This window comes from Melospiza melodia, chromosome 28 (genome assembly GCF_035770615.1).
Source record: "Melospiza melodia melodia isolate bMelMel2 chromosome 28, bMelMel2.pri, whole genome shotgun sequence".
Lineage (NCBI taxonomy): Eukaryota > Metazoa > Chordata > Aves > Passeriformes > Passerellidae > Melospiza > Melospiza melodia.
In genome coordinates this window covers 8,655,782-8,683,332 of record NC_086221.1, presented here as the reverse complement: position 1 = coordinate 8,683,332, position 27,551 = coordinate 8,655,782, and the positions used below count along the sequence as shown (strand labels likewise).

Below are 27,551 nucleotides of genomic sequence, written 5' to 3'. Positions count from 1 at the left end.
GCCACAGGATGGCAGCAGCTGCCCTTGACAAGGGCAAGGCACCATTGCCTGAAGGAGTGGTCTGCTTTTGGGGTGTCTGGCACTTGCACCCGGGGTGTTTCACTCATAGCACAGAGGAGCAGCAGTTCAGGAGTCCCTGCTGGGGTGCAGCTCGGCTCAGAGTTGCTGCACCAGTGCTGGCAGTGAAGTCACAGGGACAGCAGCAGTCCCACATCAGTGCTGGCTGCCTCTGCAGCTCCCTAAGGAATGGGGGCAGTGCTGGGGGGTTTGTGCCTTGCTCAGCTGTCCCTGCCCCACCACGCAGCGTTCAGGTTTGGGGACGCTTGGGGACAGCCACTGTGGCTCCAGTAAAGCTTCAATGCACACATTGCACCCTTCCCTCCCTCACAGAGCCTGCTCCTGTGGCAGAGCTGGCTGAAGGCGGTGGGAATGCAAATCAGTTCAGAGTGCAGAGGAGCAGCCACGCTGCAGACAAGCCCTTCATGCTGCGTGCATTGCTCACGCTGCCCGCAGTTGTGGGCACAGCGTTCCAGTTGGGACTTGCAGCAGGCAGGAGAGTTTCAGCCCTGCTGAGCAGCTCCAGCCCAAGCCTATTTATAGAGGCTGCTCCTCTGCCAGCCTGCCCAACCTGCTGGGTGTGAGTGACAGAGCTCCTGGGCCTCAGCTGCCCCTTCCTGCCCTGCCTGGGCTCCTGCAAACACTGACACGGCCACAGGCTTTGGGTCAGGCTCAGAGACACTGCACCAAGCCCTGGGCAAGCTGAAGTTCAAACCTTTCCCCATCCTTCCGGGGATGTGCAAACTTCCCAATCCTCCAGCAGACAGACCGTGTAAGCAACACCAAAAAAAGTCAGGCCACACAGGTAATAAAACATCCGGAAATGTTTAATGCAAGAAGGTTGGTGTTCAGTGGCACTCATAAATAAGAGACTTTGTTCAATACTTTACAGCTAAGCTCTGTTACGCTCCCCTAGCAGGAACCTGTGAGGAAGAGGCAGCTGCAGGGGATAATTTCAGTTGTGTCACGACTTGAATTACACACTGCCTCAGAGAGGGTGAAGTGAGAACAATTCCACACTCAGGCTTCAGCATTGCTCTCAGCACTGGGCTGAGGCAGGGTGCTTTGCTCCATTAATACCCCTTGGTTTTGTTTCCTCTTTCTCTATTGCTAAATGCCTGCAGTGAAAGAGCTGGGAGGAGTAATGGAATGCAGGGACAGTTTGTTTATCCAGTTACCTGCCCCAGGAAGGGGGGCTTGTCCCCGCCCTGCAGTCCTCACTCCTCAGAGATCCAACTCTGTCCCCTTTGGCTGCCAACAGCTCTGACAGTGCTCCCTTTGTCACAGCGGCCCCAGAATCAATGCTGAGCTGTTCCTGAAATACCAGAATCTGCTGAATGCATTCAAAAGAAGCAGGGATAGTGCAAAGTGAGGAATAGAAGAGTCCCACTGCTGAGAACCTGCCTGCTAACCAGTCCTACAACTGGGAGCAGAGTCCAACCTGGTCCAGTGACAGCTCAGGCCCCTGGGCAGCCCCTGAGTGCTGTTCTTGAATGAGGAGTGGCTACTTTATAAAGCTGATTCTATTATCACACTTCTAATGCTAAATTAAAGCAATTATGTCTGCTAGAAATGAGACACTCCGTGGGGTCTAAGACCATATTTCACCTACACATGAATTGTGTGTCTGGGTGAAGTAAATGTGACATTTAAAGCAGGTACCAACATTGGAGTGTCACATTTTTCTCTAAAAAGAGAAAAAACAACTTCAGGAGATTGCAATTTGGAAGAATTCTTGAGGTGGAACACTGCACACATACCCCCCTGCCCTCCCCTTCTGGGCAAAGTCAGTATCAAAAGCTGAAATTGCCCACCCAGCCTTAAAATTGTTTCTGAGAGCTCGTTTGCAAATATAGCTTATTATTTTGAAAAAAGAAGTATCAGGAAGAAAAAAACATTAAGTTGCAACATTACCAAAGAGACTTCTTTGTTTGCTTTCAAGTTAAACCTGTGAAACTTCATCCAGTACCAAAACATGACCCTGAAGCCCCTCAAGGGGGAGCACGGATTTACTTCTACAGATGAATAAGAACGCTCAAGATGCTCCTTGCATGGAGAAAATTCCATGTTTTGGGGCAGGTGGTATTCCACATGACACTTGGCACACTTAAATGTCCTTATAGTTACTCCATAGTCACTTTTCCCCATAAATATTTTTTTAAAACCAACACCCATATATTAAAGGCCTATTATTTCAATATTGGCTGGGATGAGCAGTGGAAATCTTCTAAGCCACTGTGACTTGCTGGCATAAAAATGCCCTTTGAATTAGCTATTAGACTGATTATTGTATTTGAGTTTTCATTTTATTCACAGCAAAGTGAAGTTCAGAATACTTTAAAGCTGCTGCAATATCTCAAAGGGCTGTTAAATTATTAGGTAAAGCTGGAAATAACACAAAACACAGAACATCAATGACATGACTCAAATATCAAGATAACTTTTGAGAACTCCACAGTGAAGGAAAATTAATCCCTGATTTTGAGCTGCATTGTAAAGCAGGATCTGCTTGCAGGCCACATCCAGGTGTGTGCCAGGCATGGTCAGCTGGAGTGGAATCAGTGGCATTTATAGCATTGAAAATAGAAAGTGCTTTCCATAAAAACAGACTCATGTCTCAAAGTGCTTTCAGTTTATCAGTGACAAGAAAAAATTCTCTACAAGTTTTTACAGTTATCTTACAGTGATTTTCAGCAGGTTTGCCTCCAAGGAAGAGTCTCTGTTTCTAGTTTCAGGACGTTGGCTATTCACAACTCAGGTCAGCTGTGAGACCCTACGGCTCACTCTGGAAGCTGGAACCCTCTTTAAGGCCCCTCAGAGCTCCCACCCTGCCCAGGCAGCAGAGGGGAGCAGGGCAGGGCTGCACCTGCAGCGCCTGGAACAGCGCTGAGGGAAACAGAGAGAGCCAGCTCCCTTTGGGTGTCCCTGCGGACACCCACCTGCACAAACAGCCACACTGAAATGGAGCTCCTCAGCCCCAGATCAGTGCAACAGTTCATAAGGACACTTATTAATAACTGAGGAAATAAGGACACTTTGGGGGGCACAGGGCTGTGAGTGGCACAGGAACCCTCAGAGAGAGCAGCACAGCACTGGGTGAGTCACTGGCACCCACCAGCCCAAGGAAAAGGATTGCTCTGTGTCCTACACCTCCAAAGTGCTTCACAGCCTTCCAGCCAGGCCTCACAGCCTCCTTCCACGAGGAATAATTGCCAACAGAAACATTTACAGTGACCAAAAGGCACAGCAAAGCAGGGCCCCTGCTCCCAAAGCTGCTCCTGGAGAAGGGTCAGAGCCTGGCATGGCAGGACAGGCACTGACTGCTCAGAGCTGGGCTTAAGGCAGAACTGATTTGCTCCAAACTCTTAAGGACAGCAAGGGTCAGGATCAAGGCATCCTAAACTCTCCTCCTACCCCACTGGGCTCACATTCTTATTTCAATCCCTGACATCTAGCTATACACTGCTTTATTTCCATTGTGCACATCTCTCAGTTGGTTTCTCCCTGCTTCCAAACATGCTGGAGTCAAACCAATTAAAAACCAAACCAAAACCAACCTTTCCAGTGGTGATGCTCTCTGAAGAGAGCTGAGGATGCTCTTTGGCTTTCCTAGACAGCCAATCAGGCTGCAATTCTGAAAATAATCCAGGAGGGAGAACGGGAAAGAGGGAAACCACGATTGCTCACGTAACACGGCAGCGGCCTGCCCTCCGCAGTAACAACTCTCCATGGCAGTCTTTGAGAAAAGTCCGGTCTCGGGCTCATTCCCCACCAGCAGTTCCAAGCACGTGCATTTCCAGGCTGGGTTGGGACCGTCCCTGGTGCCCGTAGAGAAGGAGATGTCCAACCCAGGCACCTTCTCATCCCTTTCCTGCGGCTGCCAGTGGGGCGGCCCCGAGCTCAGCCTACCGGTGGCTCGGGTAGGCGTAGGAGATGGGCTGGCGGGTGCCAGGCCGCACCGTGAAGGTGTTGGAGGGTGCCCCGTAGTGTGGGGCGCCGTGGGCAGGCCTGCAGGGAGAACAGAGGGACAGTCACCCAAAGGGAGCCCAGGCAAACCTCGGTGTTGGGTCAGCACCATGGGGATGCATTTCAGTGCTTCGTGTCTCCCCTCAGTGAGGTGGGATAGGGAGGGACGTGCACAGGGTCACAGCTGGCACCAGGGAGGAGCCAGGAATGGTCACTGCCCTCAGAGCAGGAGCCAAGGGGCTCCTGGAGCCCCAGTGCTGCTCTGGGGCTGTTCCAAGAGACACCGAGGGCAGGGAGGGTGGGCTCAGGGTGGCACATGGGCTCAGGGGACACGTACCTGCTGGCTGTCAGCACGCTGGCGGGCGAGAAGTCCCCGTTCTGCCCCTTGTACTTGGCCTCAGCCCCGGTGCCGCCGTAGGCCGCGGCTTTCCCCGCAGCATCCATGGACGCCCGCCTGCCCTGGGCGCTCGAGGGGCCATTCCTGAGGCCAGGGCCCGGGCGCCGAGCCCCCTCCCCGGGCGTGGAGCTGAATCCCCCGGGGCCGTAGGAGGAGAGGGTGGAGGACAGGGTGCCCGAGGCCCGGGGGGCTGCGGCGGCCCGGGGGTAGGAGCTGTCGGGCTCCGACATGTACAGGCGCTTCTTGATCAGCGGCCGCGGGTTGGGGCCGTGGCTGGGGAAGCTCGAGGAGCTGCTGTTATCCGGGTACTGCGGTGCAAGGTCTCCGTTCCTCCAGCTCTTCTCCGAGGGCGGCAGAGCCGCTGGTTCTGGGTTGTTGGCCCCATAGATGCGGCTGTAGCCAGCCCACCTGAAATAGCGCGGCTCTCCCGAGCCCCGGCCGCTGTCAGGGACGCTGGGGCACTTGCGGCTCTCCTCCCGGCTCGGGAGGGAAGCCTGGTCCGCCTCATTGCTGAATTCGGGGGGCGGGGGGATGATGCCAAAGTCCAGCGCCGTGTCCCCGCTCTCCTCCTCGCTGGGAGCTCCGTGCCGGGCCGGGCCGGGCTGTCCCGAGTCCAGCAGCCCCCGGAGCAGGCTGGAGGCAGCGGCTCGCTGGGGCCTGGGGAGCTGCGCCTCTCCCACCGCCCGCACGGCCCGGCCCTGCTCCGAGGAGCTGGAGAACGAGGGGGGTTTGCTCCAGCCAGACCCCGCCGGGCTGGCCGCAGACGGCCGAGGCACCACGGTGAAGGAGAAGGGCTTGGACTCGTTGCGGAAGAAGCTGGTGGAGGAGGTGGTGTCCGACGAGGCACTGCCGAGTCTCAGGGCTGGCCTCACCCTGAGTGCAGCTGCTCCATCCCCGGGCTGGCGGCCCCGCTGGGCACGCTGCCGGGCTGCCAGCAGCAGGGCCATGGGCGAGCCCCGCTCCACGCGCTCCCCCGTCACCGGGTGGATCAGCACCTCCTCCTGCCCCGCTCCCGAGGGGCCTGGGGGGCTGCTGCCTGAGCTCCTGGGGCAGGGTGGCTCAGCAGAGCCCGATGCACAGGGCGGCTTGGCTGAGCTCAGGGCACGGGGTGGCTCAGCTGAGCCCGGGGCGCGGGGCGGCTCGGCCGAGCTGGCCCCAGCCCGGTGCACTTTGTACTGGAAGACGGCCGAGCTGGGCTGTGGTGCCGGGCTCTGAGCAGGGGACACAGGGGCCGAGGGCGGGCTGGGAGCCGGGGGCTCCTCTGCCGGTGCCTGAGGTGGCTCTGGGGGACTCACGCTGCTGCTGCTGCTGAGGGACCCAGGAGCAGGGCTCATGTCCTCTGTGACCTTGCCAGCAGCAGGAGCAGGATGGTCCTCGTGGTCTGTCTCATCCTTCTCCACAGCAGCCACCGGGGCTGGGAGCGGGCTGGGGACCGGCTTTGGCACCACTGAGTCTCTTGTGTCAGGGGCGCCCTTCCTCACGTCAGGGGGGCTCTTCCTCACTTGTGGGGTGCTGATGCCATTCTCCACAGCCTGCTTCTGGCTGCTGGGCCCTGGAGCAGGTTTCCCCTCTTTCTTCAGGGACAGCACAGCCTCCAGCTCGTTTCTGATCATCATCACACTGCGGGGCTGTGTGTCAGGGTTGCTGTCTGGGGCAGTGACTGCCGTGATGGGAGAGCCCACACTGGTGCTGGGGGTGCTGCTGGGCACCTCTTTCTTCTCAGTCTCCCCTCCCTTGGGTAACCCCATGTCCTTCCTGGTGATCTGGGGCTCGCTGGGCTCCAGCTCACGGCTGCCAGCACGGCTGGGACCGCTGTCCGTGGGCTGGGGAGCTCCTGGCTTCTCCAGTGGCCTCTCCAGCGGCCTCTCCTCACGGCGCGGGGAGCGCAGCAGCGCCGAGAGCTCGTCCCGCAGTTTGTTCAGGTTGCTGGCATCCTTCCAGTCATCCTCGCAGCTCGGGTAGTCTGGAGGAGGCAGATCCAGGTCGTTGGCAGTGAGAGGTTCAGATTTTGGAGGGGAGTCTCTCCCGGCTGTTTTCAGCTGGGGAATCCTCTCCCCCTCGGAGCCTGGCAGAGGGGAAGGGTGGCCGGGGGGATTCACGCCTTGGCCGAGGCCTGTGCCCGGCTTGGGGCTCAGTGGAGGGGGCACAGCCGCCTTCCCCAGGCCCTGTCTGAGCCCGGAGCTCCTCTGCTCGGCCTCTCCCGGCCGCGCCTTGCTGGCGGCTCTGATGGTGAAGCAGGGCGGCAGGGGCGGCCGGGCGTGAGGCTGCCTGGGCACGGGGGGCTCCTGCCGGCCCTCCTGCACCGGGATGGACGAGGAGCGCGCCGGGGCCGGCGGCGGCACCTTGAACGACCTGGGGAAGGTCAGGTGGGGCTCAGCCTTGGGCTGCAGGCTCTCCTTGGGGCTGGGGGCCGTGGGCACCCCGGGCTCGGCAGCGCAGAGCGGCCCCTCGGCGTCCCCCTGCCTCGAGTTCAGCACGGTCTCTGATTTCCACTTGGACATGCCAGGCCCGGAGGGGTCGCGGGCGCCTGGCGGGGCAGGAGGGATGAAGTCTGGAGGAGCAGGAGTGCTGGGCGAGGACAGGGCTGAGGCAGGCGGCGGCGGCGCTGCCATGGCGGGGGGCGGTGGCACCGCCTCGGGTGGCACTGGCGGCGGTGGCGGCAGCATCTCGGGGGGTGGAGGCACCGGCGAGGCCACGGGCGGTGACACGGGCGCTGGAGGGGGCGGTGGGGGCACCGATGGCGGCGGGGGGATGTCTTCATCCAGGTCGTGCCCATCGAGGGCCTGCGGGCGCAGGTCCCCCACCGAGCTGTACATGCGAATATTGCCATTGAGCTGGGAGCCAGAGCCTGCAGGAGAGAGAGCACAGCTGTGAGCACTTCTCCATCACTGCTGAGTCTGGCCTGTGCCAGGGGCCTGCCCAGCCAGCCAGCCCCTTGCCAGGCTTGTCTAAAACTCCCTGAACTTAACAGCCACTCTGCCTCATCTCTGAGGAATTTATTAATTCTCAATGACTTCAAAAAATAATTAATAGCAGACTCTACTTTAGCATGAAAATCTATGAGCAGACTGTCTGCTCCTGAGCTGGGTACACACACACATTTCCTGCCCCGAGGGCTCCATGAGCGCTCTGTGCTGGCCAGGGCTGCACAGAGAACATCCCTTACCAAGAGCTGCCTTCTCCACAAAGTCTTCTGGCACCGACGGCGTTGGCACAGCCACCCCGTGGGATTCCTGGGCGTTCTGCAGGAGTTGAGAAAACAGAGCTGTCAGTCTTACGGCCAGGGATCAGTGCTAAGGGCCGACAAGCAGCCGGTAATTTGTCCACAGAGCCCTGATGGGATCGGGGCAGTGTCTGTGATATGGAGGTCCCCTGGAGGCTGCTGTTGACAGGCTTTGAGGGGACAAGTGAAGTCATCAAGGCTGCACAGGCCATGGCCAGGATTCCCCTGTGGTCAGGCACCAAGGCTGGAGAGGAATTCTACTATTTCCCATCTCCCTCCAGGAATTCAGCTATTTCCCATCCCCCTGGAGGAATTCAGCAATTTCACATCCCCCTCGGGGCTGCCCAGCTGCCAGCAGCAGCACCAGCCCTCACCATTGATGTACCAGTGCACTGGGCACTTTGGTGGGCATTTCTCTGCAGCAAGCACTGCCACAGTCACCTACACACTGACAGACCTCCAGCTTTTGTGAAACTGGCACAGCACTGTGGGGAAAGCTGCTCCTTGTGTGGTTTGTGTTTTGCTCAGTTACTCCCTGCATGCCGAGAGCTCGGCAGTGCCTGTAGCTGGTACAGGACCGGCAATTTGGCAGCCTACACACCCGGGAGGGCGCCTGCAGCCAGGGCACTGCTGTAATCGGTAATTGCAGCCACCCAGGTGAGCCATCGGGGCAGGTGACTCACCTGGAGCCAGCAGCAAAAGCCTCTCCTGTCCCTGACTCACGGCTGGGGTGGCTCCGAGGGGCTGGGGTGGCTCCGGGACACACCTGGGCACCCGTGTGCAGGGCACACCTGGGGTGAGCTGGGCACACCTGGGGTGAGCTGGGCACACCTGGGGTGAGCTGGGCACACCTGGGGTGAGCAGCACAGCCGGGGGGTCTCACACCGGGCCTGGGGGCAGCTGGGGCACAGCAATGTCAGAGACACAAAGCTCGATGGAGCATCCCAAGAGGGACACACTGTCCCATTGGCAGGCCCCACATCCATCCCCGGTCACCGAAGGCAGCTGTTTGCGCTGCTAACAGCCCTTGACAAAGGAATTGTTATCCTGCCATCAGCCTGCGCCTCTCCCCAGCCATTTCCTGCACACAAAAGCCTGGATAATGATTGAGCCCCTGCCCTTTGCCTTTCTCTGCCGTTATCACCGTTTTTACAGGAGAGCGCCGTGGGATTCCAAAGTCTCCTGGATCAAAGGTCACTTGGATTTGTCCATCCAGGCTCATCACAGCCACATTGCCCTGCCCGGGGAGCTCATTCAACAGCAGCACCTGGGCTCCTGTGGAAGAGCCCTGCAAAGCCCCAGATCTGGCCAAAATAATGGGAAATGCACGTATTTCACTTGCTGCATCCATCACCCTGCAGTGACCAAAGATCCCCGGTAACCACAAGGGACTGAGCAGCCACAGGTGAGCCAGGAGTGAGGGAATTCCTACCCTGGGATTGCACAAAGGACCAGAAAACTCCGAGCTGATGGAGAAGCCAAGGGCTGCAAAGGCACAAGGGCAGACCCTGAACTTCATCTGGGAGCCAGAGGGAAGACAAAGGCCAAGAGAGGCACTTCAAGAGCTGATAGTTAAACTGTCCAGAGCAATGAGACACCAAAATCACAAAGAACAAAGCAGCAGTCCCCATTTGCAATGGAAATGCATTGCTGCAGGTTTGCAGAGCACCCCGAGGGAGCTGCTCCTTTGCAGGGAAACAGAAATGTCTGAGCCCTGCATCACCTGCTGGAGGAGTGCAGAGGGACTGGCAGTCAGAACAGAGCCCTGCAAGGCTGGAGGACACAGCCTGCACTCCATAAAGGAGCAGAAATCGTGGACGTGTCATTTCAAACTGGGCAAGCCTGTTCCTCACCAAAACCTTCTGTGGCAGCTGCTAATGCTCAGCATCTCTCCAAAACCACCCATCCCCACGTCATGAGGTGGAAAGCATCCCCAGCACGCTGCCAGCCTGCAGAGATGGTCGGGAAGATTGTTCCCGGTGCTTGCTGGGGTGCGGCCAGCCCAGAAAAGCTCCAGCTGATTCAGGGCAGGCTCTGGGTGCTGTGCCAGGAACCTGCATTTCCAGTTTGTGGTGCATGAATCAGATCGGGGCCTGCTGAGGATCCCGTGGGGGGAAGCTTTCACTGCAAGCACCAGGAATCACTTCTCATCCCTGGAACAGAGTCAGCCATCCCCAGTGAAGGGAGCCTGCCTGTCCCCGTGGTCCCCAGCTCTCAGGAGCCCTCCCATTCAATCACCAGGGCTTGAGCTGCCCCTTACAAACCCCACCCAAAATACAACTGCTGAGCACCCGGGCTCTCAGAGACACCAAGAATTTCTCTGAGTATGAGCAGCTGCCCCCAAACTCCCTGGTTTTGAGTAGGGCAGTGTGGAGTTTGCTGCAGGAGTTCATTCCCTGGGATACCTGCAGTGCTGGGGGAGCAGGGGGACCCCTCTGAGCAGTCCCTGCTGCATTCCTGTGGGACAGCAGGGCTGGGGCAGGGAGCTGCTGCTCCTTGGGAAGAGCTGCCAGGTGCAGAGGCTCAGGAGCTGCAGGGCAGGGCGGGAGCATCCTCCTGACTCACCCAGAGCTGCTCCTGGGTGGGTGGAAAGGGTTAAGGCAGGAGCTGCAGAACAGCCCCGCGCAGGTGTGTACCTGGGGCAGGTATGTGCGAGGCAGCAGCAGAGCCAGCGCCAGATCAAATCATCATCAAACCTCACCAAAAGCGTGCAAACACCCAGCACACACCGGGCCTCCAAAACGCTGCCTTTGCCTGCTGATTGCTTCAGTCACAGCTGGGACTGGGAGGGGAAACCCAGGTTTGTGAGGGACCCTCAGAAGGGACAGAGAGCCCTAGGGCCAGCTGTGCCTGTGTGGGCAGCAGCAGCAGGGCTGGGGTGACAGCTCTGAGGATTGGGAATGGTTTTTCATACAGAGATTGGAGACAATCACCCCCGCACAGCCACAGCATCACCAGCAACAGCATCACCTCACCCTGTGCTCAGCAGGACTGGGTGCAGCACTGCAGGCTCCAGCCACACTCCTGATGTGGGACAGCACCAGGGAGATGGACTGCAGTGCAAGCCTGATCTACCATCCCCGTGCTCAGCAATCAGCTTTCAATGGAAAATGCAGTCTGACAGTGCTCACACCTCTCCCTCAGTGCCTCCTCTGTGCCCCAGAGCAGCCTGAGCTCAGACCACCCCCAATCCCTCATAGCCAGCCTCATTACAGAGGGGCTCTGCTTTCATTGCTGCTCCCCTTGGCTGAGAGCAGCAGCTCTGGGTCTGAGCACCAGAGCAGCCCTGTTCCTTCTGGGCACCAGCTCCAGCCCTGCTGGTTCCAGGCACCAGCTCCAGCCCCCTGGGTCTGGGGCACTCACCAGGGGCAGGAAGGTCAGCAGGGGCCGGACCCTCGGGCGGGGTTTCAGCGTGGCCGTGCCCGAGTCTGTCACCGTCCCGAAGCGATTGTCCCCGTAATAGACCTCGATCACATCACCTGGGGGGAGAGCAGAGAGTGAGAAGCAGCAGCACCGAGCTGGGCACTGCTGACAACAGCACGGACACCCTGAGCTCACACAGAGCTGGGCAGAATTCGCTGCAGCAGCCCCAGGAGTGGGCAGAGCCCATCAGACCCTGGGGAAAAGCTGGGTGTCCTGGAGGTGAGGGGAACACAGCACAGGAAGGGCCCTGTGTGCAGGACAGGCACTCACAGCCCTGTCACACACCTGCAGAGCACTGAGAGCCTGGGGAAAAGCTGGGTATCCTGGAGGTGAGAGGGATAAAGGAGAGGAAGGGCCCTGTGTGCAGGACAGGCACTCGCAGCCCTGTCACACACCTGCAGAGCACTGAGAGCCTCCCCTGAGCTCTGCAGGATGAGCTGGAGCAGCTCAGAAGGAACAGGAGGCAATCCTGGCTGGGCTGAGCAGCAGGAATTGATGGCAGGAGCAGGGACAGCACTCTGGGCACAGTTCTGCCATCCCAGCCAGAGGGATGCCAGGTGCTCCACCACCCTCCAGCCTGCCCACAGAACAGTGCCCTGCGTGGGGAGACAGCAGGGCAGGAAGTCCCAGGGCCCTGCTGTGACAAGCAGGAGCAGCCGTCAGGAATTCCTGGTTCCCAGCCTTGTGCTTTCACCTGGAGCCACACCTCTTGGGCTGGTTTATTTCTGACAGCGAATAAAGCTCATAAAATTAATTTAATTACATTCTTTGTGTCTGATTAGCAGCATGAATTAACAAGCAGAAAATAGTGAAGCATGTAAACCCCACCTTGGCTGCAAGGAGATACACAAATAACTCGTAGCCAAGGAGACAGACATTAAAGAAATTCTGAGAGTTTGAGGAAGGAGGGGAAGCAACAAAATGGCTCTGATTGAAGGGGAAGCTGCAGGAGTGCTCCCAACAACAGACTTTGATAGTAAAGGAAGGGAGGAGAAGAAGAAGGATGGGAAGAAACGAGGAGGAACCTCCCAAGGAAACAGCTTTACCCCAAGTCCAGGAACAAGAGGAGGGCAAATGCTCTGTGGGCATCCCACAGGAGGAAAACACTTGCATGAACACCTGGAATGGGGAACCTGACCACACCAGGGGCTGGGCATGAGGCAGCACAGCCTCTGCTGAGGGATGGAGGCAGGAGGATTCCACACAGCCTTCAAACACACCACAGAGCCCAGGAGCACGCCAGCTTCTCCCTTCTGCCACTCAGCACCCCCGGGTTACCCTGGGACACCCCCAGGAGCATCTGCCCTGCTGCCCCTGCCGGCAATCACAGCCTCCCCTCCCTCACACCACGAGTGATTCTTTACACACAGGACATTTTCTCCAGCTTTCAAATCACCTCCCAGCTGTGCTCCAGCCAGCCTGGTCCTACCAAGCCTGGGAGGGGCCCAGAGGCACCCAGGAGAAGCTGCTGCAGTCCCAGGGAGGACAGCAGGTGCCAGCAAATTGCCTGCAAGTGTTCGAGGCCAGGCTGGATGGGGCTTGGAGCAGCCTGACCTGGTGGAAGGCATCCCTGCCCATGACAGGGAGTGGAATAAGATGAGTTTCAAGGTCCCTTTCCACCCAATCACTCTGTGATTCTGTGATGATTAATTCTGTGGGTGACCCCGCATGCAGTGAGTAAGGAGCAGGAATTAAGGCCAAGGCAACAGGAGAGTTTGGACTCAGACAGCCCAAGCAGCAACAGAGCAGTTCTGAGACTTGATGAGTTTTATATTTAACAGTCACTAGGTAAACCCAGTGAGAAACTGGATTAAAGATCACAGGGACTTTGATCCTAGATTACTAAGCATCGCTACCCTGAATGCTTTAATTAAAGGAAAATGAAGTGCTTGTAGTTGTGTTTTCTCTGCTAGATAAACAGGACTTGCCTGCTGGGAGCCCATCAGCAGCAAGCCCTGAGCCCTGCCAGCCTCCTTTCCTGGAAGGAGGATCAGGAAAGGCACCCTTGGAGGCTGTGGGGAGCAGCTGGCTCAAAGCACCGGCCTTGCTTGGGCCACTCGCTGACATCCAGCCCGTCCCGGAGACATTCGTGTTTGCTCGGCCACGGGAAATCAAATAAACAATTCGCCACGCATGTAATGGAACTTCTTCCTCCCCGGGGGTTGCATCACCTGGAGGAGGCGCAGCAGGTTTGAGCCGGGGTGCCCACAGCAGGAGGAGGAGGAGGAGGAGGCTGCAGTCACTACATTCAGGAATCTCTGAGTCAGGGACATGCAAACCTACACCCATCGCACGTTGCCTAACTTGTGTTTACTTTGTATGAGAAACCAAGGTGGGGATCTGCAGGAGCAGGGGACTCCTGCAGGCACGGAGCCCTGCAGGAAACGGGCCAGAAACGGGGCCAGGGCTGGGGCAGGGCGGGCTGTGTGTGGGTCTGGGGACAGCGCATTGCTCCCTGGGCTGCTGGCCCCTTTGGGCTAGTGTCCCACCTGAGCTGTGTCACCCTTTGGGCTGCTGTCCCACTCCCTGGGCTCCTGTCCCTTTGAGCTGCTGTGTCCCACTGCCACCGCGCCCTCACGGAGCCCCATTCCGGGCACAAACTCCACCAGGAGGATGCTAAGGAAGGAGCGATCCACCAGCTGCTGCTCCCCAGGCTCAGGTTTCAGGATTCCCAACCCTTCCCCTACGCTCCGACCCACACCTGAGCAGAAAGCCTCCCTACTGCCCCTGCAGAACCGCAGCCACGGAAATCAGGCTCCTAATAAGCAGACACAGCAACTTCTTTTCTTTTTTCTAATCCAAACCACATCAGAGAGAAGCTTGAATCCTCCTCAGATTTACGACAGTTAGAAATCAGCAATTTTCCTCCCAGGTTGCAGAGTTGCACGAAACTCCCTGTCGTATTTTCATTTTATCTTGGTTTCAGCAGCTTGGCCTTTGGGGTGTAACCACCTCGCAGTTGCTTTCACAGACAATACTTCACCCTGCACAGCTCAGCAGGCAGCGCTTCCATTTTTTTAATCTTGGAAGAGTTTGTTGGGCTCTTGGAGCCACCAAACTTCATCCACAGACTGCTATCTTCTATCTACCTGGCTCCATTACTATTAATTTGGCTCCCTCCTACATGAGCCTCCAGGGCACCGTATTGCAATTAAAACCACAAAGAAACACAAATAAATCCCGAGGAATATGCAACCCTCAGCTCCGTCCTCGCTCGCAGCCCTGCGAGAAACAGGTTTATGAGTAAATAACTCCGAGCGGGCAAGGCGCGGATCAAACATGGCGTGGGAAAGCGCGACGGGAAGCAATAAAGTGAATTTTCAGTCACGCATCGGCCTCTTTGAGCCGAGTTTAACCCGCCGGGAGCGGCAGCAACCCAGCCGGGGTTCGGACACCCCGCTCCAGCTCCGGCACAGCTGCGGGACCGGCGCTGCCGCATCCCGGGGCCACCGAGCTCTCCCGGTGCTACCGAGCGCTCCCGGGCCCCCCCAAGCGCTCCCGGAGCCCTCCCATTGCCACCGAGCGCTCCCGGTGCCCCCCATCGCCACCGAGCTCTTCCGGTGCTACCGAGCCCTCCCGGGCCCCCCCAAGCGCTCCCGGAGCCCCCCATTGCCACCGAGCGCTCCCGGAGCCCCCCGGCCGGGCCGCAGCGCAGCCCCCGAGCCCACCGCACCCTCGTGCCCCGGCACCGCCCGTCCGAGCCCCGCGGCCGCCGGGGGACCCTGGGCCACTGACCGGTGCCACCCGCGCTGTCCGAGGTCACCTCCTGCGTGAAGATCCAGGGCGGGTTGGTGGCGAACAGGGACGCGGCGCTGGGGCTGGAGTGGCGCTTGCCGAACAGGCGGCTGAAGGTGCCCTGCACCGAGTGCGGCTGGTGCTTCTTCATGCTGGCCGAGCCGCGCCGCGCCGAGCCGTGCCGGGCATCCCGCGGCACCGGGGGGACGGCGCCGAGAGCTCCGGAGGGGCGGGGACGGCCCCACCCACCCCGGGCCCGCCCTCCGCCAGGTGTCCCTGCTCGTCCAGGTGCCCCTGCTGTGCCAGGCGTCCCCGCTCCTCCAGGTGTCCCTGCTCATCCAGGTGCCCCTGCTGTGCCAGGTGTCCCTGCTCATCCAAGTGCCCCGCTCCTCCAGGTGTTAACATCTTACACCTCTTTCTATCTCTATCAAGTTTTGAGAGTCAAAACAGTATAGATTGATTTAAGTGATAAATATCACTTTCTTAATCGCTTTAAAATGATGTTTTTCTTATGAAAAGCATCTTCTTTTTTGCTTTAAAGAACTAAGTAAAGCAACACATTAAATACCTTGTGATCAATGAAAAATGAGCACTGTTAGGATATTCCAAAAGTCTAATCGTGGCACAGACACGAGGCAGCACTTAAATAAAGTGAATTATGAATGGGAAACGGGGCAGGAAAAGGAGAATTAAAATGTCAAATTCAATTCCGTGGCCGTGGCAGAGGAGCTGGGACACTTTAAGGGATTTTCGGGGATTTCAGCGGGGCTGCGGCTCCGGGCGCTGCTCGGGTGCCTCTCCCTGGCTGGGGCCGCTCCCTGCGCCAGCCCTGCAATTACTGCCGTGTCCTGACAGTTATCTTAAATGGTGTTTGTGAGAGGAAACCCCGCTGCAGACACACAGACACACAGACAGACAGACAGACAGAGGGGGAGCTGCCCTGGCACTGCAGTGGGCTGGGGGAGAGGGGATCGTGCTGCATGTGGGGAAAGAGAGGGCTGGGATGGGATGGGATAATGGGATGGGATGTGATGGGATGGGATGGGATGGGATAATGGGGTGGGATGGAAACTGGGAAACAGCAGCCACTGCATTGCCAGAGGAGCAGCTTTCTGCTGCCCTGCATTGCCAGAGGGAGCCCAGGTCCATCTCAGCAGCCCTGGAGCTGCAGAGGAAAACTCCCCCCTTGTGCAGGATCCCTGCTGCAGCAGAGCCACAGCTGGCGCCGTGTGGAAATTCCCGGCTGGAATCCTCATTCAGAACCTCTCTGGTGACAATGCTGTTGGGAACACGCTGGCTGCACATTCTGGTGGTGGTCTGGTGTCAGGAGCTGGTAATGGCACCGTGCACCCCTGGGGCTGCAGAACTGGGTACAATTTCTGCAGCTGTGCAGCCAGCTTCCTTGGACAGTGAATCAGGAATGTTTGCTTGTGGTTTTGACCAGCCAGAGAGCAGATTGCTAACAGCTGAAGCTGATAAAAGTACACAAAGAAGATGATGCTGCTACTGAAGAAACCCATCCTGTCAGCTGGAAACCAGAAATTATCAAGCGAAAGTGATTTTAGTGCAGCAACATATTACTTCTGTAATCTTGTTTTGGCTTTCCTGAGAGCATTCAGTCACATTTTGTTCTGCCTAGAACACCAGAGCAAGAAGCCAGCTATTTCAACATATAATAAATTTTATTTCTCTTTAGGAGGGAAAAAAAAAAAAAAAAAAAAGGAACAGAGCTGCAGCGGCCAAGCCAATAAAATCCTGTGGAATGAGAGAGCCTGGGCTCATGCATGAAAGTGTCCCACAAAATCTCATTATTACAGCAAGGAGACTTCAAAGGGGTGGGAGCAGCAGGGGTGACTCAGCTGCTCCTGTCACTGCTGGGGTGCTCCAGGGCCCGGGGTGCCACATCCCCCCATCCCCACATCCCCCCATCCCCACATCCCCCCATCCCCACATCCCCCCATCCCCACATCCCCCCATCCCCACATCCCCCCATCCCCCCATCCCCCCATCCACACATCCCCACATCCCCCCATCCCCACATCCCCCCATCCCCACATCCCCATCCCCACATCCCCCCATCCCCACATCCCCACATCCCCACATCCCCACATCCCCCCATCCCCACATCCCCACATCCCCCCATCCCCACATCCCCACATCCCCCCATCCCCACATCCCCCCATCCCCACATCCCCCCATCCCCACATCCCCCCATCCCCACATCCCCACATCCCCCCATCCCCACATCCCCCCATCCCCACATCCCCCCATCCCCACATCCCTACATCCCCCCATCCCCCCATCCCATCCCTGCTCCTGCCCCACAGCCCAGCCCTGCCTCGCCCTGGGTGGTGAGCACAGCACACACCGCCCTCAGCGCACGCAGGGATCCCCAGGTGGATTTATCACCCACAGAGCACAAGCCGCCGCACAGCCCTGCCAGGGCTCCGGTGCGCGTTCCCATCTGTGCCTTCAGATCAAAGATGTTGGGTTTCACCTTCCAGCACCCAGAGCTCCCCTCAGAGGGGCAGCAGCAGCTCAGGAGCAGCACGGGCAGCAGGCTGGGCACGGTGGCTTCTGTGAAATGCAGCTCCAGAGCCGCAGGAGGTGCCGGGCTGGGTGCCGGGGCTGCGTTTCTGAGCAAGCACAACCATCACTGCTGTGTGTGATCGGGGCCACGCAGCAAAGGGACTGCTGGGCTGGGCACGGAGCTCAGGAGAGCGCTTGGAAGATCTCCAGCAGATTTTATGGCAGAGAAAGCGCCGTGTGAGCAGTGGTGTGATGTAACACAGCACACTGTGAGGCTGCCTTTGATCCCAACACAGTAAACACCCAGAACTATCTGCTTTCACATCAGGGGAGCAGCTGCACCTCACATGTGGAGGGTTCCTGCTGCACTCGCGGGTGTCAGAGGGGTTTGTGCAGCGAGGGCTGGACCCGCAGGAGGAAGGGGTGTGAGGAGAATCCCTCAGGTGAGCCTGCAGAACAGCAAACAGGGACAGAGGAGCAGGACAGGGGGCAGGGGCCCGTGCTGCAGCTGGAGTGGCAGTGCCAGCAGTGTCCCGCAGAGCCCCAGCTGCACCAGGGCTGTAAATCCTTAAACCCTGTCCCCATGTGCTCCTGTGCAGCCCTGTGACACCCCGGGGTCACCGTGGCCCTGAGGTCACAATGCCCTGGGAGCCCTGAGAGCCACCCTGCAGTGCTGGCCCTGCCCCTGCCCCAGGCAGTGCCACCCTGCCCTCCTGACAGCGCCGCCCAGGTGGGTGTCCCAGCTCACAGCTCACAGCTCGCAGCTCACAGCTCGCAGCAGGGCACTGTGCCACCCTGTCCCCCTCCTGCGGGCCGCAGCTCCTTGGCTGCAGGTGACCAGGTCACGGTGATGTCAGCGGGAGGCTCCATCCCATTTCTGCTCTGCAAATCCTGCTGCTGTCAGCTGGCTGCGTCCCCGTGGTGCTGAGAGCTCAGGGCAAACACACCTGCTGCTGGGATGGCTCTGGATGGCTCTGGATGGCTGTGGAGGGCTCTGTGCTCTGGGATGGCTCTGGGATGGCTCTGGATGGCTCTGGATGGCTGTGGAGGGCTCTGTGCTCTGGGATGGCTCTGGATGGCTCTGGGATGGCTCTGGATGGCTCTGGATGGCTGTGGAGGGCTGTGGAGGGCTCTGGGATGGCTCTGGATGGCTGTGGATGGCTGTGGAGGGCTCTGGCATGGCTCTGGGATGGCTCTGGATGGCTCTGGATGGCTGTGGAGGGCTCTGGATGGCTCTGGGATGGCTCTGGCGTGGGCAGCACTGCCAGCCAGGCTCTGGCAGCTTCCCAGGAGCTCCTCCCCAGGGAGGTTTCCCTCTGAACCCTTCCTGCTTCCGCAGCCTTTCCCCGGGACCCTCCGGGGGATTTGCTGTGACGGCCAGCAGCCCTTTGGGAGGGATTAGGGATCTCTCTACGTAGGAACAACGGGTGCAATAGGATTAGTGGGACTCTCCGTTGAGGCACGGAGCCATAAATAGCACCTGGACCTTAAGCTGGTGCTTCCCCTCCGAGGCAGGGATCACCAGGCAGGTGCCTCCACCCGGGCAGGAGGAGCCTCTGAGCTTCCCCCAGAGCTCCAGGGGCTGCAGAGGAGGAGCAGGAACCTGGGGCAGCCCCAGGCAGGGGCAGAGCCAGAGCCAGAGCTCAGCACTGGGTGACTGCAGAGCCCTGCTCATCCCCAGGCACCTGCATGACTTAGCAATGGGGCTGCCAGGGCAGCTGCAGCCTCCCCTCCACGCCCAAACTGGTGACTGGGTGCTCCTGCTGGGTGGGTGCGCAGGCACAGCACAGTCCTGTGTGTGCCTGGCTCCTCCAAAGGGCAAGGGGGCAGGAGCTGCCAGCACTCACCTCTGTGAAAACAGCAGATCTGAACAATCCAAGGCCAGAACATGGGGGCACAAACCTCACTGGGATGGCTGTGGTGGTATAAAATCTGCTTTTCAGCAGTCAAAATCCCATTACTTTATCCCCTGGGGGGAAATGGACTGAGGTTTCCTCGTGGCAGCAGCTGTGGAATAACCTCTGTGAGCTGTGTCCAGCCTTCCAGGCACCTGCCCTGGAGAAATGAGAGACAGAAAGAGGTGGTGAACCTGCAGGGAGCTGGTGATTCCCCTCAGAGGCTCTAAGGAGATTTCCAAACAATTTGCAGGCATTCCCCTTCTTAATAGATTTAGGAGCCGGGGAACAGAAATAGCACCAAGTACGTCGCGGAAAGTAGGAAACCTCTTTACAGGGTTAAAAATAAGCAAAGGGCAGAGCATTTATTTAGGACAGGGTGGCTAATTGCTGAGGGAAGAGGCAGTTTCCATTCGCACAGAGGTGTCGTCAATGAAAAGATAACTGAGTCATGCTTAGGTAACAGCAGCAGAAAGGTGTCTGCAGCCCAGCACGGCCCTGCAGCAGCCGTGGGTCACCCCTGTGTGTCCTGGGGCTCACACCAGCCCTGTGGGTCACAGCTCACCCCTGTGTGTCCTGGGGCTCACACCCCTCCTCTGCCAAGGGCTCTTGCAGATGCCCAGGGCTCTTTCCCTGCTCCTTGTGCCCTGGGTGGGCAGGCATCCCTCACAGTTTTGGGGTAAAACCCACGTGGAGATGGACTGAGAGCAATGCCCCGAGCAGGAGGGGGCTCAGGGAGCTGTGGGGTCCCTGCAGAGGCACCCAGAGCTGCTGCCCCAAAGGACAGTGCCAGTTCTGCCATCACTGCTACGTCCTCTTGGCTCAGATTGCGTTGAACCCTTTTCGAGGCAGGTTTGCCATGGCTGTGGCTGCTGCCATCACCAGCACCGTGTGTTGCCGGATTTTTCAGTGTTCTAACTGAGAGCCAAGAGAGAATCAAGTCCTTTGTGTCTCACCGCTCCTATTCTCTCAGCATTTATTTAAAGCCTCTTCCATATTGCCAGAGCATCACTTGGGTTTAAAGTCCCTTTCTCTTTAAGCAGCACCAGCTGAGATTTTACATGTGCAAACCCCTCAGCACCCACAGCGCCTGCCTGCCCTGCTGGGGATGCTGAGCCCGGGGACAATTCACATTTCTCTGCATCCGTTCCTCCACAGGCGGCTGGAACAGCAGCAGCCCCTGGCAGAGCCCAGCAGGGAGAGCCCGGGGATGGAGGAGGCCGAGGCAGAGCCGGGGGTCCCCCGGCCGCCCCCCGGCGCCCTCCCCGGCTCGCACCTGGTGCCCGTGGTGGTGCACGCCGGGGGCCGCCCCCTCAGCTCCTTCCGCTTCGTGTTCTACCAGCGGGCCTGGCCCAACTCGCTGGCCCCGTTCTGCACGGCACAGAAACCCTTCTGCGGCTTCCGCTTCCAGGAGGGCACCGCGCACGGCCGGGCACGGCTCGGGGTGCCCAGCACCGACATCCGCAAGTGGCGAGCCTGCCACGGCCCCAAGCCATAGCTGGGGGGCAATAGAGGGTCCCTCGGGGCAATAAAGGCTGGGACAGCACGGGGGACAGTGTGCCATGGTGTGACAGTGTGCCATGGTGTGAGAGCCACAGGGTGACAGTGTGCCATGGTGTGACAGTGTGCCATGGTGTGACAGTGTGCCATAGTGTGACAGTGTGACACGGTGTGACAGCACGGGGGACAGTGTGCCATGGTGTGAGAGCCACAGGGTGACAGTGTGCCATGGTGTGACAGTGTGCCATGGTGTGACAGTGTGCCATAGTGTGACAGTGTGACACGGTGTGACAGTGTGCCATGGTGTGACAGTGTGCCATGGTGTGACAGCACGGGGGACAGTGTGCCATGGTGTGACAGCACAGGGTGACAGTGTGCCATGGTGTGACAGCACGGGGGACAGTGTGCCATGGTGTGACAGCACAGGGTGACAGTGTGCCATGGTGTGACAGTGTGCCATGGTGTGACAGCACGGGGGACAGTGTGCCATGATGTGAGAGCCACAGGGTGACAGTGTGCCATGGTGTGACAGTGTGACACGGTGTGACAGCACGGGGTGACAGTGCCATGGAGCCTGCCATGGCCCCAAGCCATAGCTGGGGGGCAATGGAGTGTCCCTCGGGGCAATAAAGGCTGGGACAGCACAGGGGACAGTGTGCCATGGTGTGACAGTGGTCCATGGTGTGACAGTGTGACACGGTGTGACAGCACGGGGTGACAGTGTGCCATGGTGTGAGAGCCACAGGGTGATAGTGTGCCATGGTGGGGCAGTACGGGGTGACAGTGTGCCATGGTGTGAGAGCCATGGGCACCATGTGTGTCCCATCAGTGTGACACCCACAGGCACCCTGTCCCGTGAGTATGAGCAGCATGCCATCGCTGTGAGTGCCACGGGCACCGTGTCCCATCAGCGTGACAGCCTCGGGCAGGGCAGCTGGGCTGGGTGGGGAGGCTGTGCCGCTGCTCCCCGGGGAAATATGCAGCGTGCATTTTGCTCTGCAGCCCTGCCCAGCCCGTCCTGTCCCTTCCTGCTGCCCGGGTGCCACGGCACAGGGCACTGCCAGCCCACCCAGCCCAGCTCACCTGGCTCAGCACGGCCTGGGCTGGGCTCGGGGCTCCTCTGCAGCCTCACCTGCTCAACAGGGCCACTACAGAATTAGCACATCCAATTAGTGTCCCTCAGCTTAATTCCTTTTCCGTGAGTGGTTTTTGATTGTGTAATGCTGCTTTTTTTAGCAGAGTTATTCCTAATTTACTGAGGTGCAGAAGCAATACCGGCCTCTGTTACTTGTTAGATAACTGCAGTTATATATTAAATGTGTGTTATGGATAAACTCTGTGGGACACCCTGGGCTCACACCTTTCACTTCCAGCCCAGGATCTGGCCCGTGGTGCTTTCTGAGATTTTATTCCTGAGTATTTCTCAGAATGCGGTGTGCCAAAGTGAAAACAACATTGGATTTGCTTGTTTCACATGGAGAATTTTTCATGGCGATCCATCACAAGTGAGAATTGAAGCTGCATTTAACTGCACTGAGTTTGTAGTGCAGCAGCCAGGACACACCGCTGGGGTGAGCAGGGCGTGGGACAATTTTGAGGAAAAACCACTCAATTAACAGGACCAAGACTGGACACGGGACCCCTGGAGCTGGGCGGAGAGGGCCCTTCCCCTTCCTGCTGTCTGCAACTAAAGCAGACTTAAACCTGTACCATTCAAGGCAATTACGTTTCTATATTTGTCTCCTCAGACCAAATTCACCCTCCTGCTGTCTCCTCAGGAGCTGAGGTGGCTCTTTGGCCCTTGCCCCTGCTGGGTTCCAGGCTCTGGAACCCTCTGGAACCTCTGGCAGAGCGAGGGGAAGGGACAGCAAAAAGCACAAACAGCACAGAGCATCCAGAGTGGTTTTTTCTCTCATTTTTCCCACTCTGGTTCTGGTCCAAAAGTTGTTGTTCATGTGATGCCAGCCCCCCTTGCCATAAAGATAAATGAAGTGGATTAAGAGATTAGCTCATCACAGAGAAAATTCCACCCTCCTAATCTCCTGCTGGGCCTGTAATCTGCAAGACTTCCCCATTTTACCTTTTTCTATTTTAACCTGAACTCTTAATGCCTGGCAGGAGCCCACCGCCCCTGCAGCCTCATTGGCTGGGGAGGGATTTGCTGGGTGCTTAAATGCCACCTTCCCTCCAAGGAGGGTTCTGTGCTTTTGGGTTTGCCAGCAAGAGGAGCCTCCTGTGTCCATCCCTGCTGGGATCTGTGCAGCACCAGGCATTTCCTGATGCCCTGACCCTGCGCTGCTGGGGACGCCTGGGCTTCCGAGGCAAGAAGCAGAATTGTGAGATATTTTTATTTTCCCTAAATCTCACAAACGCTCCGTTTGTGGCCGCAAAGGGCCCAGCAGCCGGTGTGGAGATGGGGAACATGGACGGGAAAACCGTGGAGGAGCTGAGCACCACCGAGTGCCACCAGTGGTACAAGAAGTTCATGACAGAGTGTCCTTCTGGCCAGCTCACCCTCTACGAGTTCAAACAGTTTTTTGGCCTGAAAAACCTGAGTCCGGCAGCGAACAAATACGTTGAGCAAATGTTTGAGACGTTCGACTTTAATAAGGTAAATATTGTCCTTCCAACTGGGCTGTGCAGGGCTGGGCTGGCTGGGAGGGAGGGAGGGAGCAGAACCTGCTCTGGGTATGTGCAGCCTGGTTCACTGCAGCCTCACAAAGTGTGGAATCGGTTCTGGGACGTGAGAAATGCCAGCAGGAGCCCTCACCCACTGCCTGCCCCGCAGGGACACACAGGCTTCTCCCAGAACTGGCATTTTCCTTCTGGAACAGGGGGGCTCTATCTGGCAGCCTTTGATCCCTTTAAAATGAAGTGCCCTTTAATCCCTAAACACTGAATGTTGTGACAGTGGCTGTGAGGACAAGGGCTGCATTCAGTGAGTCCCCAGCACGGGCTGGGGCTGCTTGTGCTCTGGGAAACTGGAAACTGTGAATGGATTGCACTGGGAGGGATTTTATTCCATGGGAGAAGGAGCTTGGAATCCCTGGGGAGAGGCTTTGGGATTTGGGAATGCAGTCCCAGAGCAGATATTTGGGAATGGAATTCCAGAGCATTGGGATTTTTGGGAATACAGTTTCAGAGCATTGGAATTTGGGAATGCAGTTCCAGAGCACTGGGATTTGGGAATGCAGTTCCAGAGCAGATTTTTGGGAATACAGTTCCAGAGCAGGGATTTGGGAATGCAGTCCTGGAGCAGGGATTTGGGAATGGAATTCCAGAGCATTGGGATTTTTGGGAATACAGTTCCAGAGCATTGGGATTTGGGGATGCAGTTCCAGAGCAGGGATTTGGGGATGCAGTTCCAGAGCAGATTTTTGGGAATGCAGTTCCAGAGCAGGGATTTGGGAATGCAGTCCCTGAGCAGATTTTTGGGAATGCAGTTCCAGAGCTGATATTCGGGAATGCAGTCCCAGAGCAGATTGTTGGGAATGCAGTCCCAGAGCAGATTGTTGGGAATGCAGTCCCAGAGCATTGGGATTTGGGGATGCAGTTCCAGAGCAGATTTTTGGGAAGCAGTCCATGAGCAGATTTTTGGGGAGCAGGTGGATGCTGTGTCTCCAACAGCAAACTGCATCCTCCTCTGCTTGCAAATGACCTGAAATTGCACCTCCTGTGAGATGAGGAATCTATTTTATGGCAACCCAAAGGGCTTAGTGGCATTAATCCCATTGACAAAAATGCAAATCAGGCCCTAAACCCTTCAGGTGTTTGGTTGGTGCCTTGGCCTTTCCCTTGCTCACTGCTGTTTGAATGCATGCCTGAAAGGGGAATTGATGCACAGGAAATCCTGCTGGGAAGGGGCTTAGCAGTTATTTGTCCCTAATCTGGCTGCTGCAGCCCTGGGATCAAGCAGATGATCTCTGCAAGGTCCTGGCCCCGGGGCAGAGCCTCTGTTCACTGACAAACCCTGGATTATGCTCTGTGCTGGGAATCATGGAATCACTGAGGGGGGAAAGGGCGCTGGGATCCCTGAGCCCAAGTGCCACCGCGGGTTCCCCATGAACGTGTCCCCAGTGCCACAGGAGCCCTTGCAGGGAAGGGCCACAAGCCACAGCAGGGCAATGGATCCTTTCAAACACCGTGGGAAGGCTCTGGGGTGGGCAGGAGGCATTTTAACAACCCCTGGGAGCTGTGGGCGTCACAGGCTCATCTGGGGGCACTTTGGTGGCTGTGGGCTCAGGGCAGAGCTCTGCAGTGCTGCCACCATCCTGGCTCCAGCTGGGCACCCCAACCATGGCACCAGCTGGGGTGGGCAAACACCCGGCAGGAAAGTCAAAGATAAAAGTGTTTGTGCTCCAAACGTGGAGCAGGCACAGCAATGGCACAGGGACAGAGGAACCCCAGCCTGAGATGTCACAGCGTGCTGGGGTCACCCCTGAGTCTGCTCCTCTCCTGGGAATGGGACCCCGGGCAGGAGAAAGGAGCTGAGGGTGTGTGCAGGCAGGATGGGGCTGGGGGATTTATCAGGGCCCATCTGCATAAACCTCTGTGAGCTCTGAATCCCTGCTTTGGGCTGGTAATTAATGCCTGGTGTGTTAATTCCCTGAGCCAGGCCAGCTCTGTCCCTGAGCCACATCCACCAGCCAGTCCCAAGCCTAACGGTGCAAGGCTGGGCTTGGTGATCTGGGAGCCTTTCCCAGCCTTTATGATTCTGTAATTCCATCATTGTACAGCATTTCTGATTCAGGCAGAGCCTTGGCTTTCACCACTGCACTCCACAAGCCCCTGGTCTCAGGGTGGAGGTGAGGTTCCAGGGGGAACTTCAGAAGCGACCAAAACAATCCTTTATTGCCTGACTCTGCTTTTAATCTCAGCTTCTAACCTTCTGCCTTTAGGATGGCTACATCGATTTCATGGAGTATGTGGCAGCCCTGAGCCTGGTGCTGAAGGGCAAGGTGGACCAGAAGCTCAGGTGGTATTTCAAGCTCTATGATGTGGATGGCAACGGCTGCATCGACCGGGCTGAGCTGCTGAACATCATCAAAGTGAGTGGGAGCAGCCCCTCCATCCCTGCCCAGATGGGCCCTGGGTGCAGGGGGGCTGCAGCAGGAACTCCCAGCCATGAACGCCACGGTCAGCTGCAGGGCTGCCCAAAGCTGCTGCTGTGCTGCGCCAGCTGTGCCAGCTGTGCCAGCTGTGCCTCCAGCACCCCCGTCCTGTCCTTGCCTGACCCTGGGCATTGAAACCGGGGCTGAGATAAGCACCTCAATTTAATCTGAGGGTTTTCAGAGGTGAATGGCTCCTGGCTTATCCCAGCATGCCCAGTAAATCTTGTAAAGCATTGGTGGCCTTTTTGGGTTATTTCAATCTCCAGCCTTTCAGACAAGACTCACTCCTTTCCAAGCCTAACTGCCTGAAAACAAGTTTTAGGTTTTAGCCCTGAAAAAGTGTTTGGCCTTTTGTGCTGGTGATTTGGCCACTTGTTCTGATGGACACCCACACCCCTGCAGAGCTCTCAGTAACTCCTGTGCCCTCGTTCCCCCCAGGCCATCCGCTCCATCAACCGCTGCAACGAGAAGATGACGGCAGAGGAGTTCACAGACATGGTGTTCAACAAAATCGACATCAACGGAGATGGTGAGGCCCCTCCTGGGCACTGCCCTCCCTTCCCCGAGCCCCAGAACACCAGGGTGGGAGAGCTGGCAGAGGGTGGCTCCCTGTGCAGGCTGAGCCCCCCATGTGCCCTGGCTCTGTGCTGGGCTTTGGGGCACAGTGAGGCTGCTGGGCCCCCATTGCAGGCTCTGTGCCAGTCTGGGGTGCAGGGAGCTCTGGGGCTGTGGGTTTAACAGAGCTCTGTGCTGGGCTTTGGGGCACAATGCAGGTGCTGGGTCCCCATTGCAGGCTCTGTGCCAGTCTGGGGTGCAGGGAGCTCTGGGGCTGTGGGTTTAACAGAGCTCTGTGCCCTGCAGGCGAGCTGTCCCTGGAGGAGTTCATGGAGGGCGTGCAGAAGGACGAGATGCTGTTGGACATCCTGACGCGCAGCCTGGACCTGACCCACATCGTGAGGCTGATCCAGAACGATGGCAAGAACCCCCACGAGGCCGGGCAGGACGCCCAGGCTGCCCAGTAGCTCCCTGGGCTGTGCCTTGGCACTGCCACTGATCAGCTGTGCCTGCACTCCCTGCTGACAGGACTGTCCCCTGGGCACGGGGACCGGGGGGACACCCCTGGGTACCAGAGGAGAGGGGTGCAGAGCTAAATAACTCAATGTCCATCCCACACGGAGCTGGGATGGCTCTGGACACTGCTGAGCTCAGAGAGGGGACAGCCAGTGCTGCACGAGGCTGTGCAGGGCAAGAACTCACTGAGAACACCCCAAAATATCCACAGAGGCCAGAGGGGACAGCCAGTGCTGCACGAGGCTGTGCAGGGCAAGAACTCACTGAGAACACCCCAAAACTGCCACTGAGGCCGTGGCCAGCACCCCCCAGCGGGGTCCAACCAGGACTTGGCCCCGTGAAAGGGGTCCTGGAAAAGCAGATCCAAACCTTCCCCTTCCATTTGAATTTCCAGAGCAAGCAATCCCCTGTTCTGGTCGCTCCTTCCTTCACTCATTATTATTATTTGGTCAGCAGTGAGCAGTGATAATGTGAGTTACAACATTTGTGAGCTAGCACTAGGGGAGGGGTGAATGCAGTGGCTTTTCTTTGTTTAAAAGCACTAAAAACATGGAATGGTGCCTTTTTCTAACAACCCCCTGGACTGTAAGGAAATGTTTCTCCCTGAAGGATCTGCAAGGAAGGAAGGAAGGAAGGAAGGAAGG

General features: G+C 57.8%; 2 protein-coding genes across 2 annotated transcripts; one reads left to right on the top strand and one right to left on the bottom strand.

Moving 5' to 3' along the window:
* Positions 1 to 866: 866 nt before the first annotated feature.
* C28H6orf132 (chromosome 28 C6orf132 homolog) lies at positions 867 to 14,976 on the bottom strand. Its single transcript, XM_063177984.1, has 5 exons — positions 14,802 to 14,976; positions 11,007 to 11,122; positions 7,587 to 7,662; positions 4,361 to 7,268; positions 867 to 4,065 (listed from the first exon to the last, which is right to left on the bottom strand). The coding sequence occupies exons 1-5, from the start codon at positions 14,950 to 14,952 to the stop codon at positions 3,963 to 3,965; spliced, it is 3,354 nt and encodes a 1,117-aa protein (XP_063034054.1). The 5' UTR covers positions 14,953 to 14,976; the 3' UTR covers positions 867 to 3,962.
* Positions 14,977 to 23,138: 8,162 nt separating this feature from the next.
* On the top strand, positions 23,139 to 26,858 carry GUCA1A (guanylate cyclase activator 1A). The gene is made up of 4 exons (XM_063177865.1): positions 23,139 to 23,336; positions 25,624 to 25,773; positions 26,275 to 26,365; positions 26,698 to 26,858. The coding sequence occupies exons 1-4, from the start codon at positions 23,139 to 23,141 to the stop codon at positions 26,856 to 26,858; spliced, it is 600 nt and encodes a 199-aa protein (XP_063033935.1).
* The last annotated feature ends 693 nt before the right edge of the window (positions 26,859 to 27,551 follow it).

Bases quoted from the DNA above. Each gene is read 5' to 3' on its own strand.
- C28H6orf132 (XM_063177984.1), bottom strand. From the start codon at position 14,952: ATGAAGAAGCACCAGCCGCACTCGGTGCAGGGCACCTTCAGCCGCCTG. The intron at 7,663-11,006 runs GTGAGTGCCCCA...CAACTCCTGCAG, and splicing joins TGCTGACCTTCCTGCCCCTG to AACGCCCAGGAATCCCACGG. The intron at 7,269-7,586 runs GTAAGGGATGTT...TCTCTCCTGCAG, and splicing joins TGTGGAGAAGGCAGCTCTTG to GCTCTGGCTCCCAGCTCAAT.
- GUCA1A (XM_063177865.1), top strand. From the start codon at position 23,139: ATGGGGAACATGGACGGGAAAACCGTGGAGGAGCTGAGCACCACCGAG. The intron at 23,337-25,623 runs GTAAATATTGTC...TTCTGCCTTTAG, and splicing joins AGACGTTCGACTTTAATAAG to GATGGCTACATCGATTTCAT. The intron at 25,774-26,274 runs GTGAGTGGGAGC...CGTTCCCCCCAG, and splicing joins AGCTGCTGAACATCATCAAA to GCCATCCGCTCCATCAACCG.